General features: G+C 44.2%; 2 protein-coding genes across 7 annotated transcripts; one reads left to right on the forward strand and one right to left on the reverse strand.

Moving 5' to 3' along the window:
* Positions 1-2,084: 2,084 nt before the first annotated feature.
* LOC118418822 (calmodulin-A-like) lies at positions 2,085-18,800 on the forward strand. 4 transcript variants are annotated; one of them, XM_035824881.1, is made up of 4 exons: positions 2,085-2,284; positions 8,457-8,601; positions 16,963-17,123; positions 17,303-17,443. In XM_035824881.1, the coding sequence occupies exons 1-3, from the start codon at positions 2,129-2,131 to the stop codon at positions 17,121-17,123; spliced, it is 462 nt and encodes a 153-aa protein (XP_035680774.1). In that variant the 5' UTR covers positions 2,085-2,128; the 3' UTR covers positions 17,303-17,443. The 4 variants fall into 4 exon arrangements, with proteins under 4 accessions (XP_035680774.1, XP_035680775.1, XP_035680772.1 ...); XM_035824879.1 differs by lacking the exon at positions 2,085-2,284 and adding an exon at positions 5,970-6,352; XM_035824882.1 differs by lacking the exon at positions 16,963-17,123 and having other exon boundaries at positions 2,129-2,284; positions 17,303-17,457.
* LOC118418819 (zinc finger protein 184-like) lies at positions 9,046-15,859 on the reverse strand. Of its 3 annotated transcripts, XM_035824874.1 has the most exons (4): positions 14,929-15,859; positions 14,127-14,306; positions 12,165-13,205; positions 9,046-12,134 (listed from the first exon to the last, which is right to left on the reverse strand). In XM_035824874.1, the coding sequence occupies exons 2-4, from the start codon at positions 14,148-14,150 to the stop codon at positions 9,771-9,773; spliced, it is 3,429 nt and encodes a 1,142-aa protein (XP_035680767.1). In that variant the 5' UTR covers positions 14,151-14,306; positions 14,929-15,859; the 3' UTR covers positions 9,046-9,770. The 3 variants fall into 3 exon arrangements, with proteins under 3 accessions (XP_035680767.1, XP_035680765.1, XP_035680766.1); XM_035824872.1 differs by having other exon boundaries at positions 9,046-13,205; positions 14,929-15,858; XM_035824873.1 differs by lacking the exons at positions 14,127-14,306; positions 14,929-15,859 and adding an exon at positions 13,387-13,534 and having other exon boundaries at positions 9,046-13,205.
* Positions 18,801-18,804: the final 4 nt, after the last annotated feature.

The following is an 18,804-nucleotide window of genomic DNA, read 5'->3' on the forward strand; positions in this document are numbered from 1 at the left end:
GGTGGGGGCTGTGGTGAGAAAGCTTAACTGTAGATGAATTCTGTGTGTCTCACTCGTAGCCGAAATGGTCGCCGTGGTTGTTGACAGTCCATGTCGGCCTGTAATGCAGACGACTTGCTTTCGCTTTTTCGCCTTACAGTCTTCTCCACCGTATTGTAAGTGGCTCCGGGCCCTGTGAACATTGGCCGATCTGTAAAAATCGTGCGATAAACGAGAGAACACCAGGCGTATTACTGGCAAACATTAGCCTCTACCAGACCCCACATGTCAATGGAATAGTCGAAATTGGTCCAAATATACATATGTGTCGCGAACTGAAGTTTTAGCCGGCCAACTCCTCAGGCGTGTTATCTGCTATCTGGCCAATTTCTACTTTTCCAGCGACATGTGAACCCTGAGGTGAGGTGAAGTGAACTCTGGTAGAGGCTGGGCTAAAATGTCATTTCAATATTCGCAGACTTGTCAGTCGATCGATGTTTTGTGACGCGGGCATAAAATGATCAGCCAGTCGTTAGTGCCCTTGACAGTAGCGGCAAGTACATCAATAAATCACTTGTTCTAAAGCCACTTAAGAGAGGACCCTCGGCTACATTACGAACGTGAAGAGCCTGAATAATGGAGAAACTAATGGGGAGGTTTGACTTCACTGCCACTGTAGTGTTTTAGGGTCTCGGTGAAGGTCAAGGCTAAGGTCCCAATGGGAAAAGGGCCGGCCCTGCCGTGCAGTTCACGGGCTGTTTTTGGAACTTTCGGTTGTGACCCCTACGTGCTCTCGTGGGACACCTTGCGGCTCTCGTGGTATTTTGGTGCCCGGCCGGGCACCGGGTTGAGTTGGAAACCTTTAATGAACCCGGAACACGGTAACAAATAGACGCCGTGACCTACCCGTGGGGAAACCGCTGGGTACCCCCTGGTAGCCGGCAGTCCACCGGGGCAAGTTTGTGGCTTCGGAGCTCGACTGTGACTACATCCCTGACGGGCACCGGTGCATCTTAGACCTAAGCCTTACGTAGTTAAGGTGCAGAAAATACGCTTAACGAATTTTAATGTTGAACTTTGGTTTTTGGAACCGAAAGGGACTTGTAACAAGTTTGTTCACTTAAGGCTACATGGCACTATACAACTAACGCTCACTGTAGCAGCATAACTTCTCCCTATGTCAGAGCCATCAAGCCTAGGCAAGCTCGAATTACAGACTCAATCTGCGAAGCAGGCTGATAGCAACTATTCAATTTAGGCCTGAATATTCTTTTTTAATCACACGCACCGGGAAGGACCCATATGCATGCTTTTTTCGATAAGCGGCTAGTTTTATTCCATATTTGAGAAAACGAACGAATCATCTACATCTAAACTTGTGTTTCTATGTTATAGTCAATGCATAGGAAAACTTTTCACCGGATATTACACAAATTTTAGACACACACGACCGTCTATTACCTCTGCCCTGTGAGTATTAAGCACTAAATACTTAGAACGAATCATAAGTTGTTGTTTTTACCTTCACCAAGAAGGTTATATTTTCCATTTTTTGTCTGTCTGTCTGTCTGTCAGTGTGTCCGTGTCTCTGTGAGCAGCATAACTCAAGAAGCAATAGATGGGATCGTGATGATATTTGGAAGGTGAGTAGGGGTACATTCAATGATAGCCCATAGCGGCTTTCTAAGGTACTGCAACAGATCTTCAGGTTTGAATCTCTTGTTTTCTGGATGCTGCGGTCGTCAGTTTTGAGTGGTAGGTAGCTCTTGGGCCGAATAACAAATGGCCAAATTCTGCTGTTATTCTAGCAACCCAGGGATTGTGGTAGAGGCTGGTAGATTTTTTGTTAAGCATTGTTTGCTTTCCAAACCAAACATGGTAACATACGTAGCAGACAAATAACCAGAACTGTTAACCAAACTCTTACTCCTCTCCACAAGATCTACCGGCCTAGCTAGCTGTACGATGTCTTCCTGCATCAAATAAAGGCTATTTAATTTCCTACTTTCATGAAACACTAGAAGCGAAGGGGCACGTCCGCCGCAACCCTAGCACTGCCCACGTCTTTTACAACATGATGTGCCCCTCATATACATGTAACCTTCCACATCATCAGTCATTCACATGACACAATAAAACCTCGGCAGCAATGGCGGACCCGACTGTGCTGTCAGAGGAACAGATAGCCGAGTATAAGGAGGTGTTCTCGTTGTTTGATAAGGACGGCAGTGGGGTGATCACGACGGCAGAACTCGGGGACGTTCTCAGAGGATTAGGATTAGCAATATCAACGCCTGAGCTTCAGGTAATTCTTCTGAAAAAGTATAACAAATAACAACAGTAAAACTAACACAGATTGGCTGTTCTTGGACACAATACGTAACCCTACTCACACCGACACAGCAAACGAAAATCCTTAGAGGTGCATACAGATGACTATCCTATGTTCCAATTTGCCGCTAGGCATCTCAAATAAGGATTATACGGGATACGAAAGGGTAATAGATGTCACAGTGATATTTTGTCATCATCTCAGACTATCATAGATATCCGTCTGTATTCATAGTGAATGAGAATTGCTAACTGATTTCCAAACTTTTCTTCACGATGCAGTGCAGATATTGTACAGGTACATGCGAATGTCAAACATTCATTAAAATAACACATTAATTATCGTTGGAATCATTTATCATAACAACCCGTCGTATATCATAACATCCTCGCATGTTCCCGCAGCTGCGGGGAAATCTAGCCCAGTCTGTACTTGACATTGCGGATTCTATTTCTATCTCTGCTGGACACGTAGTTCAATAGCCTTCCTTATGCAGAGCTCAGACGACAAATATAGAAATATGAATGCACCCACAGAGAACTATTAGAACATCAAAGAAAATATAATACCTAGTTATGACTCTGCATTCAACAACACTCTACAGTTTGTTCTGACAATGCCATTTTCAGCATAGACAATTACTGGAATAAAAGTGAGCTAAACACTCCATTCTGAATTCGGTATTGTAATGGAATATTGATTACTTCTAACCACAAAACAGGGTCAGTGACTGGTTCAGTTGGTCAGACAGAACGTTAAGTTGAAACGCTATGAAGATGAGTTTTCACTAGTTGATTTATCACCACAAAGGGAACAAAAATAGCACATCCTCTCGGGAATTCGGCACTATTCTACAGCGGTAATTCAGAAAACGTACATTTGATGCTTGTCACGTTGTTTTATTAGCATTGGTGATAAGAACATTCAACAAAACGTTATTCCTTTTCCAAAATAATCTCGACAAGAATGTGAAACGACGAGATTGAATATCAAGAGGGTAGTAAGTGATGGCAGAAGATTATCGGCGATAATGTGGCCTATCCTGCTGTCATTACAACAGTAATGTTTGACGTCACCAGACTGCAAGTAGCTTACACTTCACGGCTGCACTCTCCCCAAACTACAAGCTGAGAGGATTTTCGTCCTGAAGTATGCGAGCGGAGGAGGCTCTAATCGAATCAAACGTCGTGGATTGGACACAGAACAAAAGCGAAAACTTCAGATATCGTCAATTAGGATGTTCTGTCTATTGAAATAATAATTGCTTTGGCGTCGTGACGTCGGGGCTGAAAACACTTCACAAGCGCAGTTTCCTACTACTGACTACAAATTAAACGTCTTGAAATTACACACCCACTAAAAGCACCATATAGGCATTTTTGTTGGCAGGTAATATAGATCCATATCTATGTGAAGCACGTTCATTTGCCACTATTCGGCTATGTTCAACTGAATCCAATTATGAAGGGGGCAAATCAAACCTGTTCCAGAGGATAATTCTGTTTGAGACTTTGAAGGATAATAATTGAAGAAGGGATTGACTGATTTTCTTAGCTTTTGTTTGATACATAGAGTAATGAAGTATCAATTGACATAATTTGATGCTGATTATGCAAATAAGGGGCTAACTAGCGAAATTAATGACAAATCCGTTGCGTTCCGTGATAGGAATTTCAATGATATGTACTTAAAAAGAAAAAGAGAGGAGCACCAATTGATATCAATCATACAAATTAAAACTTCATTTGCATGATTAATGACAAAATACAATAATAGCACGGTGGTCTATGTCAGGAATTTCATACTTGTAGCGTTTGGAATTCATTAGACTCATAACAAGCAACTCATGACGTATACGCGCAATTTGCATAATCAATGAGAAAATGGTACAATAACCTTCTTTGATTAGTTAAAACTTACTTATTTTGGCCAACTTGTGTTACTTGGGTAGAGAACATCATTAACTGATTTATGCGAATAACGATCGTATTTCCATAATCAAAGGAAACCTAAGAATACTAAATGCGTCAGTTTTAAAGGTAAACATCATTTGTGAAGGTATGAGGCCATGGAACTCCTTAGTTTCTTCTTTAATATCTTCAATCTTGATTGTGGAAAAACATAAGGACAAACGTGTGCTGCTACCAACAGTCAATATATTCATCAGACGGAACGTCTTCCATGAGTGATGCGCACTCGCGATGTTCTTTCCAGTGGTCTAGTTGACATCGCCGCCTAGCAGGATGTACTCAAATAGCAGGGCTACATTGCCAGTGACGCAAACCATCGCTACTGGAATACAACCTCATAAAATCTATCTAAATCCTCTCCCCTCTTAAGTTAAAAAAACAGACTGTTTCACAGGGCTTCATGTCTGCTACCATAATTCCGCCCGGTCACATATAACCACCACCAGTAAAACATACGGCTAAAGCCTTTAGGCTAAAGATATCTCCAATGCAGTGCCTCCCAATCCGCCCCACCCCCACATGTGTAAACTCTTCTGTAAATAAACTGAAGGTGCTGCACTAGAGATCTACCAAACACGCTGTCTGTCCGGCGGATAAATGTAGTGTTGATACGTATCTTTACTGACACAACAAAATTACAGCGATTTCCGTAAGGCTGCTACAGATATATATGTGAACACTTGAACAAGTGTATACAATGAATTACCTACATGAATGTCTACGAAGTATCGATATATCAGCATGTTGGTGGAGGCCACACATATGTCAGAGAAAATAGCTTTAGCTTCCTGGTATGTCATAAAGCACCGAAGGGCACTAATCCTGGGGGATTTAGCACACAAACTCTGCAATCTCTTTCGGAGTTCCCATGGTGAAGTTAATTTATTGGATACTTGTCATGATGTGGATGTGGCTATAGTGCACTAAGGACTCTTGCATGCCGCTATCACAACAGCGGTGACGCATATTGACACGCACAGATGGGGTACGATAGATAGATTTTTCCAGTCATGTTGCCATTATCAAAGCAAACGCACGCGGAACCTGTTGCCTTAAACGTTCTCGTACACAAGGTCATTGACCTTCAACCTTCAAAGTGCCCTAAATCATACATTAAGTCTTTAGAGGGTGATGCAATACCATATGTATTATATTCTACTTTTTTTGGTATGTCTGGTCTACATGTCATATTGCTTTCGCGTTCAATGAATTATCTCTTTATAGAGTTATTTTCCAATTGATGTCATTGATGTTTGGTTCAGAAAAACTGTTTATCTTTTTGCAGTTTCCAGCTAAAACTCTTAACTCCTGCCAATGGTATTGACAACGACTGTCTATAAATGAATCTAAAACCCTACTATTAAAGCTCTCGCTGGCCTGGAACTTGCGCCAAGGACGCCGGATCCATTCTCAGAAGACGTCAGGACCTGGACATGAATCATGAACGTACTTATCACACCGGAAATGTTCCGATCTCTGTTGTACTATTTTGCAACCAACCAACTTCACTTAATTTGTCGGACACATTCATTTTTACAGACTATAGGGAGAGTACTAGTTACTTATGAGTCGAGGAAGCGGAAACCTCAAGTAACCTTTCGAAAGGAATGGTTCTAAGCTGACGACAGGCGATTGTTTACAGGATGGCCGTGATAGTCATGGCATAAACCACGGTGTCCGTTACAGGAGGCGACAGGCTGATGACCCGAGGGACAGCTGAGACCACAAGGCCAGCATGTCCGTCATTCTACTGACCACCTCGAGTTACTCATCTGGGTCCAAAATTCGTCCTGCTTTAGTCAGACCTCGAACACGCACACAGCAGTTAGTTACTTCAACATTTCCTATCGCCAGAACTCAGCAAACTTTCCAAAGAGTGGACTTGAAAACAGCCGGCAGCAAGAGTATCAGCGGACACAAGATGTCGGATATTCTGTCAGAAGAGCAGATTGCGGAGTTGATGCAAGTGTTTTCTCTGTTCGACAAGGATGGCAGCGGCTGTATTACCACAAAGGAACTAGAGGACGTCATTCGAACGCTGGGTCGTGATTTAACGTTTCCAGAGATTCAGGTAATAACATGGTTGTGTGGATAATTTTTTTTCGACGCATCTTATTGCTGTTTTGCACTCGTTCATGCCATACAATTGAAGTTGCGACGAATTTTAGATACTGTAGGGTTGTACAAGCTAACATCTGTGATGGCAAATCATTCAGCGCCAGCCGTTCTGTTACGTTCATAACGTACGTAGTTATCTCAATGCTAAACTTTATCGCATCAAGTTTACACTTAACAACATGATAAGAGCGGACTTTTATAACACTCGGTGTCGAAGAACGCGGACTATATTTTGTTCTCCAGGAGAGAAATTTAACGGACGGGCTACATGATCAATTTTCATGGAACTCATATCAGTCATAGCAATACCGCTACAGTGACAACTACTTTGGCTATCTGACCTAGTCATATGGTACACATGGTCTTTCATTGAGAGTATTTGAGTATAGTCGGTTACAGAAGAAGTTTCAGACTTAGGACGGGACCAAAGTGATCCGTAATGTAATTTATGGTCCTACGTTCTGAAAAAGTTTTCAACATTTACAGATTGTCTTCTACCAACACAGATGAACTTTCAAGTTATGATCCTACATCATATTTTGTCCTCCACCCGATATTTTTTCGTAATGGGCACAACTCAGATATCGGGGTGTAAAGGTATGAAGCCTTTCATGAATATCAGTCAAAACTCAAGTCATTGTGGTCATTACTTTGCGGGTCACTTTTAAGTCAATGGGCGACAAAAACACGGGTTAGTTAAGACTATCGAAGGGCTGTGCGGGTCGTTTTTTGTGTTCTTTTTGCCTTGAAATTTACCAAGACGTTGTCAACATGTTTAATAAGGAATCATTCCGTATCTTAGCCAGAAAGAAGTAGGTAGGTGACAGAGCAAGGGGAGCTCTACACTTGACCAGCGTACCTCAGGTTCCAGCTAAGTTGTCCGTGGTTTTTCCTTCTCTCTCACCCAACATGACAATTTTCGCCTACAAAGAGTTATGATCATGTCAATGTGTTGTGGTGTGTAGTCGTAAAGAGCGCCATTCTTCATAGCTATGGCCCTAAATTTGAGATGTGCCCCTTGAATCTTGGTGAAGACGTACACTTATTGAACACCCTTGTAATGTACGCTCTTTTCCTTATCTATACCCTTACCTATAGATTTATGGATGGCATCGTTTTACGAAGTTCATCGAAAAGCAATGTAAGCAGTTCTGCCCCACATGTCACTCTACAACTGTTCCGTTAATCATTTGCTTCCGACAAATATCGGTAAGCGGAGAACACTAAACATTGGACGATCCCTCGTGATGCTGTGACTACCCATCATCGTGTGACATATTCTGGGCATGCGCGTAGTAAATATGATTAGCACCGCGGCAATGGTCGCTATGTGGTCCTGGTCAGTACGATAACAACTTGCAGGTCAATAGGTCCTAAAGCGGTCAGTGACTGTAGCGTGCAAGAGACCATTCACTGGATCTGCTGTAGAACATCAACAACTACTGCGGAATGTATTGGGCCATACGTCAGGATTAACTCACAGTTTCTTGGTTTTCACCCGTCCCTGTGGTGTAAAGTTTAGTCTGGCCCGATATCCAGCCATTGGGGAACGGACATACGATATAACGTTACACGGCTGGATGGCAGGCTACCCGTTAATAGTCTCGCCGGGTTGATAAATCAATTGAACACATGTTTCTTTGATAGACATATGCATTACACAACATTACTGTCTATTTTCAACGCGGGTAGACAAAAATATAACTTTGTGCACTTAAAACTATGCTGAATGAATATTACGCCATAGTGTCATCGGGCTGTAAGAAAGTCCCTTTTGAAGAGTAACTGATGTTCCCGGATATCTTGCTCTCAAAATGTATGAAGGCATCGACTTTTCCTGTATTTTCCATATTAGCATCAGTATATACGTGGATATCCTGAGTTCTTGCCTTTAAATACCAACTTGGTTCTTTGTACCTGGTGATGCCCAGGGGTTAATATTTACGGTACGAACAGATATGGAACTATATGACACATATGTTATATATAGAACAGGTATAATGCAATTGTTTGTTTACAGTGGCTTATTTTTCCTATTTCCGGTTCCGGTCTTGCAGGACATGATCAGTGAGATGGACGCGGACGGTAGCGGTTGCATCGACTTCCCAGAATTCCTCATGGTTATGGCGCGAAAACAACGGGAACAAGACAACGAAAAGGAGATCAGAGAGGCCTTCAGGGTCTTTGATAAAGACGGCAACGGTAGGGCATCTTCTTAGAAAATTAAGACTCATCAAAGTAGTTTTGTGGTGTTTGCATGGAGGTTTGAGGTGTTTTTTTAATAATTTGGTCTTGGTTGTAATCTTATCTTTTCTGACGCTACGTGAGAGGTCATTATCAACGACAATCGGGTAATCTATATCCGCTGTTTTAAAAACGTGTTATCTAGATATATGAAGTCGATGGACGGTGCACGTGGTTTCAAGCTGAGATTAACTAATTATTAGCGTATTGAAATATTGCAGTTTGAAACCTCCATTAGTTGACAAAATACCCGGTATCTAAAAATAACGTATATAGGTTACTCCGCGGATAAAAGTGAACTTGCGCTACGTCCCTACGTCATTTGTCCTTCCAAACAAGACCATACAATTCTGTCGACTTCTTTACAAGCTTGTATGTTGGAAATCAATGCATAACAAAACGTTTCAAAATTCCATCAGCCCATTTTTTATTAAAGATTGTATCATCACCTAACATACAAACAACTCCAACTAAAATGTACCCACGGAATCTTCTCACACTAGATTAGAAAAAGCAATATGATGTACACATCAAAGCATTCTCGGTACCCCGCTTATTACTCCTTTTTTACATAGTCATAAACATCGGTGGCTCTGTTTTAAGTTTCTACTATCAACAGGTCAATAAACATGGCTACCATGGTATGTACATCAATTAGATTATAGAAACAAAAAAATGGACACAAATCCCATTAATGTCACCCTTGTCCCCATTAATGTCAGGCATCTGAGTGTTCCTCATTACATGGAGACAACGTGTTACAATATCTATATAATAATCTTTCTCTTTGCCATAAATACTGACTTTGACCCAAATTACATGTACATGAATAAACAATTATCCCAAAACCTTACATATCATAACATTGACCAAAGAATCCTATCATACATTCTTACATAAATTAATATTTCTATTTTCATTTTTGAATCATTTTCAAGAGTGTTGATTTGATTGACAATTGATTATTTCCATACACTATACTGGTCGTGATACTGTACTGTTCAGTTCATGCGACCCTGTTGCTCTGGGTTCTGTGCTGTACGTAGTCTTTCCAAAAGGGATATCTGGCAAGGCTGCCAATCTTTGTAATGGAGGCTTAACCCATTCGTGCCAAGAAATGTTCTATCTTAACTAGTAGTTGGTGGAACGGTTTCACATGACGCCTCTGGACACTTCCCATCGTCACTTGCACCGGAAGATGAATGGGAAGGCGATGACACCGACTGGTGAGACCCCGCTGGAGATGGGACGCCATCACTCGATCCGGATCCTCTGTTGTTGATCCCCGACTTCTCACCTCGCGTGCCCAGCAGGTTAAAGAGGTTACTGTAGACTTCTGATAGCTGGTGAGGGTGACTCTGCATGTGCTTGTGGACGTGCTCTGCGTCTGTGGCAGTGAATGGGCAGTGGGGGCACTTGTACGGTTTGGCTTCGTGCTGGTGTTTGAGGTGGCGACTGAGTTGTCCCTTCGTTCTGGAGCCGTAGCCGCAGATGGTGCAGCGGAACGGGCGCTCGTCGGTGTGCGTGCGGATGTGGTCGGAGAGATTCCTCCTATCGGCCGCCGCGTACGGGCATTCCCGACACTGGTACGGCTTCTCGCCTGTGTGCACGCGGACGTGGCGGAGCAAGTTGCGCTTCCGAGTCGTGGTGTAGCTACACTGTGAACACTTCCAGGGCTTCTCTCCGCTGTGCAGCCGCATGTGCTCCACGATGTCCTTCTTGTCGAAGGCGCCGAAGTCGCAATGTGGACAGCGATGAGGTCTCTGCTTCTGATGAATCTTCAGCACGTGTCGCACCAGCATGCGTTTTTGAGGCGCCCGATAGGCGCACAGGTCACAGGCGAACGGTTTTTCTCCGGTGTGGCATCTTTGATGTCGGTCGAGATCTGTTTTCTTCAAGGTGGCGAAGCTGCACAAGTCGCACTTATATGGACGTTCTCCTGCGTGCCTTTGCATGTGTTCTTGAAGATGGTGGCTGACTCGGGCGGCGTACGGACAATGGGGGCATTTGTACGGCCTTTCGTCCGTGTGCTTCCGGACGTGTCGATTCATGTTCCCCTGCACACTGCTTTTATAGTCGCAATGAGGACACTGGTAGCAGTTGTCACTGTGCGCGGTCCTCTTGTGGCTTTGCAGACGAGAGCTCGAAACTGTCTGATAGGTGCAGGATTCGTGTGGACACTTGTGCATGCGCTGGCCGGTGTGTTCGTGCATGTGGTCTTCCAGACACTTCTTGTCCTCGCATACTTTCAGACAGATGGAGCACTCTAGCTTCTCTCGGTGCTTTCTTATGTGAGCAAGCTTCTTCTGCTTTGACGTGGTGAAGAAGTTGCAAGGCGTGCAGCGGAAGAAATGGACATTAAGTGGCTGAGCACTCAACGCCTTCTTAGGTGACTCCTTCTTGTCCATTGTGTTGCTGTGTTGCTTTGATTCGGCCGTGTCTCCTGGAGCAGAGGCTGTTGATTTTACTTGATCAGGTTCTGGAGACGTGACACTTTTATGGTCTTTAACCTTTCGCTCTTCTGGTGACATCTCTAATGCCTTCTCAGCAGGTAAGACTGTCCGTGAGGTTTCGTTATTTGCATTGACGTCGTCTTTTGACTCTGCCTGAAGTGGAGTGGTGGCTTCTTCTTTACTTTCACTCTGATGACTGGGGACTGAAACTTTTCCAGCCAAATCTTCGACCTCATCCATACTGGTGTAGTCAGAATCAATCGTTGATCTGCTTGTATGTTCACTATCGCTGGGTGTTTCTTCGTTCTTCGGTTCACTTGATGTTTCTATTTCAATATTCGCTGTTGAACTGCTGGTAAAACATTTGTACTGCGCCGGGAACAGAGACCTGAACCAGTTTTCTGCAAAGCTTGGGTCTTGCTTCTGCTTGTCTCCCATCTTGTTCATCAGGTCCTGTAGCCGCTGCCACCACAGCTTGCTCCCGACATCATGACATGGTATAGCCTCCAGGTTTGCCTGTTTCTGGTCGGCATCGCCAAGTGGTTGGCTCTGTCCTTGGCTTCCCGTTAAGTCTTCTGTTTGCTCCTCCACATCATTGTCTTGACGGAGTTGATTTTGTTCTGGCTGTTTTTCTTGATTCTGATGCTGTTCCACCTCAATCTGATACAGATGGTTTCGTTTTTTCTGCCCTTCATCCTGTCCGTTTGTCTGTATCCCATGCTGATGTCTTTTGTCTGGCTGTTCTGCTATTTGAGAACTTGGGCTCAGGTTTCTTGTCGATCGCTTGAGACCGGGTTTCGGTCCGCGTTTCTGCGGGACGGCTTTCTGTCTCTTCCGCTGCTGCTTGATGGTGGTGGAGATGGCGGACATCCGTGCGAGCTCCAGTGAGGAGCGAGGAGACGGTTCTTGCTCCGCCCGTGCTTCTGGGGCGCTGTATTCCACGGCGGCTGGCTGGTTTGGGTGCCAGGTGCCACCCCTCAGGTACTCCGGCACTCGGCCGAGCCGGTGGTAGCTAGCACCAGTCGCGTCGCCGTTGTCCTGTTGAGATGGCGTCGCGTCGCCGTTGTCCTGTTGAGAGCGCGTCGTCTCACAGGTGTCTTGTGGGGCGATCAGCTGCCGGTGAGAAGCAGTAGACATCTCATCGCTTGGTTTGCCTGGTTGGCAACGAATCCGCCTTTGTGCTTTGTTGCTTGGAGTGGGTTGGGTAGGACAAGATGACGCCTCTGGTCCAACTTGTGAAGGAGGCAAATGCTCTGTATTTGGAGAAGGAATGAGCGTTGGTGGATTTGGTTGGCTTGCGATGAAAACCTTCATTTGTTCACCATTACAAGTGGGAAAGGCCTGTCCGTTGGTCAATTGTGGCTGCATGATTGGGAGGACCATAGCAAAATTACCAGGTGTCAAATCGTGTAGTTCTGTTGATCTTGGCTCCACTCGGGGTATGCCACCAGACGTGGGTGACTTACGTCTGACTTGTATCAGTGGAGGGGGTGCCCGCGGCATGACTGGGGCGATCACGTGGCGCTGAGTTGCCGGAAGCTGAGAGACAGTGACCGCTGTCGCTGGGCTTTGGTTACCCGGACTCTGGCCGTGCCCTGAGGAGGTCGCCACCTGTGCAGTCCGCTGCACGGCCGGAGTTGGTGGTGGTGTGGACTTCCGGAGATCTATCGGTGCCTCGTCCGCGTTCCGTCTCGGCTTGGTCGTCAAGTCCAGGGGGATGCTGCTGGTCTGTTCAGTACCTGGGACCTGGGGGCTAAGCTTCGGCACGACCGCGGCCGGATGCGCGATGCCGAGTTGAAGTTGAAAGCGCCTTTCGGCGTCTTCCAACGACATTCGCATCCGTTTCAAGGGCGACGGAAAGGCTGCAGTCCTGCCGTCGCGATTCCCCGGGTTTTGGACCCTGACTTTATGCGTGCTGACGTGACGTAGGAAGTCTAACTCTGAGTTGGTCTGGAAGTCGCAGTCGCTACAGGTGATCAGCGTGGCGCTGTGGGTGTGAGAGTGACTCAGCAGGGTCGGCGTGTTCTGGAACTGACCCGTGCGAGGGGCCATCGACCGCTCACCCTCAACCCTCAGCTGATTCATATCCATGAACGCCATTGCGGACATCTGCAAGATAGAACACGTTTCATCGTAAATATATAGGGCAACTGCATGTAGTCAAGGAACATTAACTGTAAAATATCATGGCTGTACATGTAGGCACTTATAAAAAAATGTCATATACTAGCACTGCTCATCATTTGCCTTTACCCACTTTACTTCAGTATGTAATTATATAATTACTAACCGCATGGCTGACTAGATACTATGGTGGGCAATAAACACGTACAAGTGATATGGACAGGGTACGACTGACACTAATAAATAAATCCGTTCAGAAGAGGTTGTCCTGATAGCAGAAACACCGTGGCTAGTGTCTGTAGTCAAACACGTGACCACGCTACAACCGGTCAGTCAACTTTTGGCGTGAGTAAGAGTTATGACAAATTGTTACTGGGTCAAAGGCCACAATCCCCTATTAGCTTCTTATTCTTTGGCACTGTGAAATAGATCAAATCTTTCTCTATTTTGGTCCAATATTGCCATATTCCTCACATATGTTCTAAATTTGCAGACAAGTGTTGTACCAGTCTTCATGTTAAGGGTTGACAGACAATCCAATTTACTAAGGACGTAGACAAGTATTAAAACTGCTGCAAATTACAGGCCAATTATCTCACCGTAGTTACTTCAGCTGAGAAGTAAGCACCACTGTTACTTTAAGATATACGTCAGAAAACCTCGCAAATATTTCTCCATATTATCTCTAACTTAGTGCCAGAAATAGCATTGGGCTCACTAGTTTGGTAACAATTTGGTAGTCGTTAAAATTACAATCAACCAGATAAGTAAACATACTTTTGCAACACCTATGCCAAGCGCCCCAAGTCCCTGTACCACAATACATTTAACGTTAGATCTTACAAGCTTGCAATCATTAACGCAATGTGAAAGGAGAGAAAGCTGAAAGCCCCCGACATGACCTACCTTGACGATTGACGGACTCGCCATGCTGAAGAACAGACGTGCTGAGACTCAGGGTCGTGTACATGTGGACGGAAATGACGTGGAGGTCAGTGGTGTGGTCCGTGTGACCAGTCCTTCCAAGAAATTATCTGATGTCACCCAAGGCTGCGATGGTTCTCTTGTTTGCCACGCAGTCCCGGACTGAATTAGAGATATCACGTCATTTAGAACTTCAGGTGAAATGGACTCTTGAGCTAGGTCATTGCACAATTTTACGTTTCATTAATTTCCCTGCATTTTGTCGCAAACAAACTTCAACCGAGGTTCATTTGAAACATGCACAAAAGGCACAGTGCTGGCCCGATGTCAAATTTTAGACAATTTCGGGAAGAACCAGACGGAAAAGTTGACAAGCCTACATCCATGATGTGTAATTTTTACGTGTTGATCTCAAGCACAAGACAGGGCTATCACATTGCGTTCATGTGTTGGGACTATCAAAACACTGCACACTTCGATGGCTAAAAGATGGAATACCTTCATGAGTCAAGTAGCGGTGATAACACACATTTATATTCTGTATGAAAAGAGCCGATCTCTTACTAGACTACTGTCATCACGATCTATTATGGAAACAACTAAAAGATATCTTAACATGTTGTTTCAAGGACTGTCCAAGATGTACGGCACGGCACATGACAACACTAATGGAACCGCCCCCGCCAAATTCTATCAGCGGAACCAGGTACCAAAACAGAAAAGACTCAAGAGGTCCCCCTTGAGATAAGAAAGGCATAACATTTACAGAGAGCCATCTCCTTACCGATTGGAACTGTCCGGTGTGATGCTGGGACGTCGTCGTCTATAAACGCTGTGTTGTAGAGAAGTCTAAGGAGAACATCCGCCAACGACAACAGCCCGTGCTCATGTGGGACGGGAAGGTTGGCAAAGCTGTTGAAGGAATTCACCTGCTGACCGATGGCGATATGACCAACTCATTAGCATAGCAGATCTATGAATTGTCTAATCAGGGGAACAACGAGAAAACATTCGTTGAAAGCAACTTAAGCACGCATGCATTTGTGCCAAAAAAAGTTCAATTACCATCTCTAGTTGTCCAGATAATGATTTTCTTTTGTGTTCTTTTAAGTTGACCTTGAATTCTCGCATGCGGCGTTATGTATTGCCCAAATTACCCCCCACCAAACAGTGCACCGACCCTGTACTCAGTTGGTAGTGTTGTCGTAGATATCGTTCATCATGGGAATGTTTATAACCTACTTGATCACGAAGCATGTCCAGGAGAAACAATAGACACTTTTTGGTTTTCAGAGCTTAGCCCGGGGCTCTCTTGACACATGAAACAATTTTCGACGTTGTATAATCACTATTCTTTACTTAAGTCTATCCTTGCAATAGACAATGCATCTTCAACTTTTTTCTTAAAAGATTTGGATTGTGAGTTAAGGCATGGGACTGATGTATATGATGTACGGATTGTTTAAAGTGTCCCGATGCCTTCCATGTGGTTCGGTTAGTCATTACGCTGAACATTTCAAAATGCCAACGCAGGGTATTATTTTCCCTCCGGCGGAAACTATTAAGTGTGTATAACTATACCGCGCGCTCACATCTGGACGAAATACCCTGCATTTCTCTTAAACTTGTTATGTAGACACTTCGATTTGTATGTATTATATACAGTTGTTCGCGAAAACTAGAAGGATATTGAAACCAGTACGTTATTTTTCTTACCTTTTGCTACCGTTGAGCGTACAAACAGTTTTCAGAAAAAACTTTTCGTTTTGTGTCCAAATTAAATATACACACTTTACAACCGATCATTCTTCATCTGATATTACCGGAATCATATGTAAATACCAACATAAGGCAAAAGTAGGTACTGTGTGTTTCTAGCGTGCGTGCCTTTCACCAGAACGAAGACAACATTTTTGCCTTCCGGCTACTGTAGGACAATTGCTTACGATTAAACTGGGCAAAAGCCACTTTGAAGACTGTACATGTGCTTCAAACCATACTTCTAACGTTGCTAGTATGTATATACACACTGTCTGAAGCTGTTATGGTTAAGTTTCCATTTAGGCATTGGTCTATTGATACAGACATATTGTTACACGTCATCTGTACGGTCTGTGAAAAAAAGTTGTAATAAAAAGGCGTCCCAGGTGATTTATAATTACCAACGAGGTGTCTTCATAATGCACTATAAATCACTATTTTTGCAGTCTGCAGAGGATGTCATCCATAAAATTTACTTGTTGTGGCGTTAGGATATATTTCTGACCAGACTCACGCCGGCAATCTGCGGAGTTCCCCACATTCGTGTCCGATGACCCCAGAACAGACAGGTCGCGTCGGCAGCTGTGAAACTAAGCCACCATAAATAACGCAGTATCAGTAACAGTCACGATAACTAGAGCAACTTTTAATTGCTAGACACGTAGGACATGAAAGAAAACGTGATATTCTTAACGCTGACTATGAACATTGCAGTCAGTACATTGTCTGCATCTTTTTATGCATCTGTGCTAGCCTGGGCATGTGGGTACCATCCGGAAAGTTCAATCCGACGTTTATTATACACTATATACAGACGATTCTTGCTCCGTCTTTTTAGCTTTACACTAACGTTATATACATTCGCTTATCTGTTATTCCAGAAGCGAACATAGGAGCGAACTGTTACCCGAATAGTACCCTGGCTACGTCTGTGCAGCATCCGTGTCCAAAAAAGTACAAACTTGATATAAACGAAACAATGCCCAAAGTGATCATGACATCCCTTGATATGGTTGTGTCCCCTTCTCACCCCCCTCTCCCCCTTTATTCCGTGCAGGTTTCATCACCGCCTCCGAGCTGAGGGTGGTGATGGCAAACCTCGGCGAGAAGCTCAGTGACGAGGAGCTGGAGGAGATGATAGATGAAGCAGACATAGACGGAGACGGGCACATAAACTATGACGAGTTCTATTTGATGATGAAACCCGGTGCCAATTAGGTAGACATCCCCGCACCTCGCTCGTTGGGCCGTGGCAGTGTGGCTGAGCAATAAACTGCTTCTGTGATTATTCTAATTGCAGCTTTATCCAGATGCGCTATGGCGATGGCACGTTCTCGGCAACAAGGAACTAATATATGCTGACACGCCGTGTAACAGGTCTTTGTGGTATTTTCCAGGTTTCATCACAGCATCAGAGTTGAGGGTAGTGATGGCGAATCTCGGGGAGAAGTTGAGCGACGAGGAAGTTGACGAAATGATAGACGAGGCAGACATCGACGGGGACGGACACATCAACTACATGGAGTTCTACCATATGATGTCCAAACAATGAACTCAACAGTCTCTGGACAGACACTGCATGGCATAAAACAGCAGGGTGACTAGAATGTCATTGGTCATCAGTGCTGGGGACGATGCTCAGTTGCCATCCCGGTTAGTTTACCTAGTCTCTACCAGACTCCCGCCTGGCCGATAGGCGACTCTGGCCAAGTTAGGAATAAAAACCTAGTAGTAGTTAATTGGCCTAGGAGTGTTGACCGGCCTGGTCGCAAACTGTACTCCTCAGCCATCTAACTCCTTTGGTGTGTTTTCTGTCTTATTTGGCCAATTTCTACCATTTTCCAGCGACCTGTGGAGCCTGGTAGAGGCTATATTTTACCGGTACTCCCATACTCCCTTCGGTTGGCAAAGGGGCGCGTATGGTATTCCCGGTAAACTAACAAGGATAGGGTGGCAGCTAGGTCATACGCTATACAAATGACTGACAGGATAGGCTTCATCCAAGCAACAATTATGCCAGCAGACTAGGACGCATCGTTTATGACGGAGGCGAAGCGTCATCATCCCAGTGAACAAGTGTCTGAACAGCTCGAAGGAATCTTTCGGCTGAGATGCAACAACGATTGATGATGCTATGCAGGTTGAGGGTGCAAATGGCGCTGTACAATCCAATGGATGCAGTAAAAAGACAATTGATAGCTCCAGTCGCCATCTACGGCATCCCCAACGATACAAACAAATCCTGGGCTTCAGGCATGAAAGCCTCACACAAAACAACAATAAACATTCTCCATGGAAAATTGGTAATATATTTGTACTCTATTCAGTACACCGTGTATACTGAATACATGAGAAAATTCACATATAAAAATGTTGTTCCTTGGAGCAGTACGATATTTTGTGTTGTGTAGCTTTTGATACTTGTATGAGATGATTATGTGCCATTTGAAATGTGTGAAATATCATAGAACTACTCAGTATCACTATGTCCCCATTCACGCGTCGAACAGTAAACATACACGGTTAATTGTTCTTTTACGTGTGGATCACCAAAATCTTGTTGCACACCATCCAAAGTGTGTGAGCAATCTGTGATCTAGCCAGGATTCTTCTATTTCTTTGAAAGTAGCAATATCGCATTGAAAGATTGTATGTATATACAGCCATGATTATGACTTTGCCTAAATCTGACAGGGTCATGTCTTCTTCCTCTCCAACTTGTACCTCTCCGAGAAATGTCAACATCTCACGTGTAAAGATCACCGTAATCTTGTTGCCACACCTATTGTTACTGTTGCACATTCAATGGAATGTCAAGTTATCATGTTGATTAGTACTCATTAAGAATCTTATTGTTCTCTCTATTCTTTCAATTATAAAATGGCAAAGAACTTACTTT

This window comes from Branchiostoma floridae, chromosome 7, assembly GCF_000003815.2.
Source record: "Branchiostoma floridae strain S238N-H82 chromosome 7, Bfl_VNyyK, whole genome shotgun sequence".
Taxonomy (NCBI): Eukaryota; Metazoa; Chordata; class Leptocardii; order Amphioxiformes; family Branchiostomatidae; genus Branchiostoma; species Branchiostoma floridae.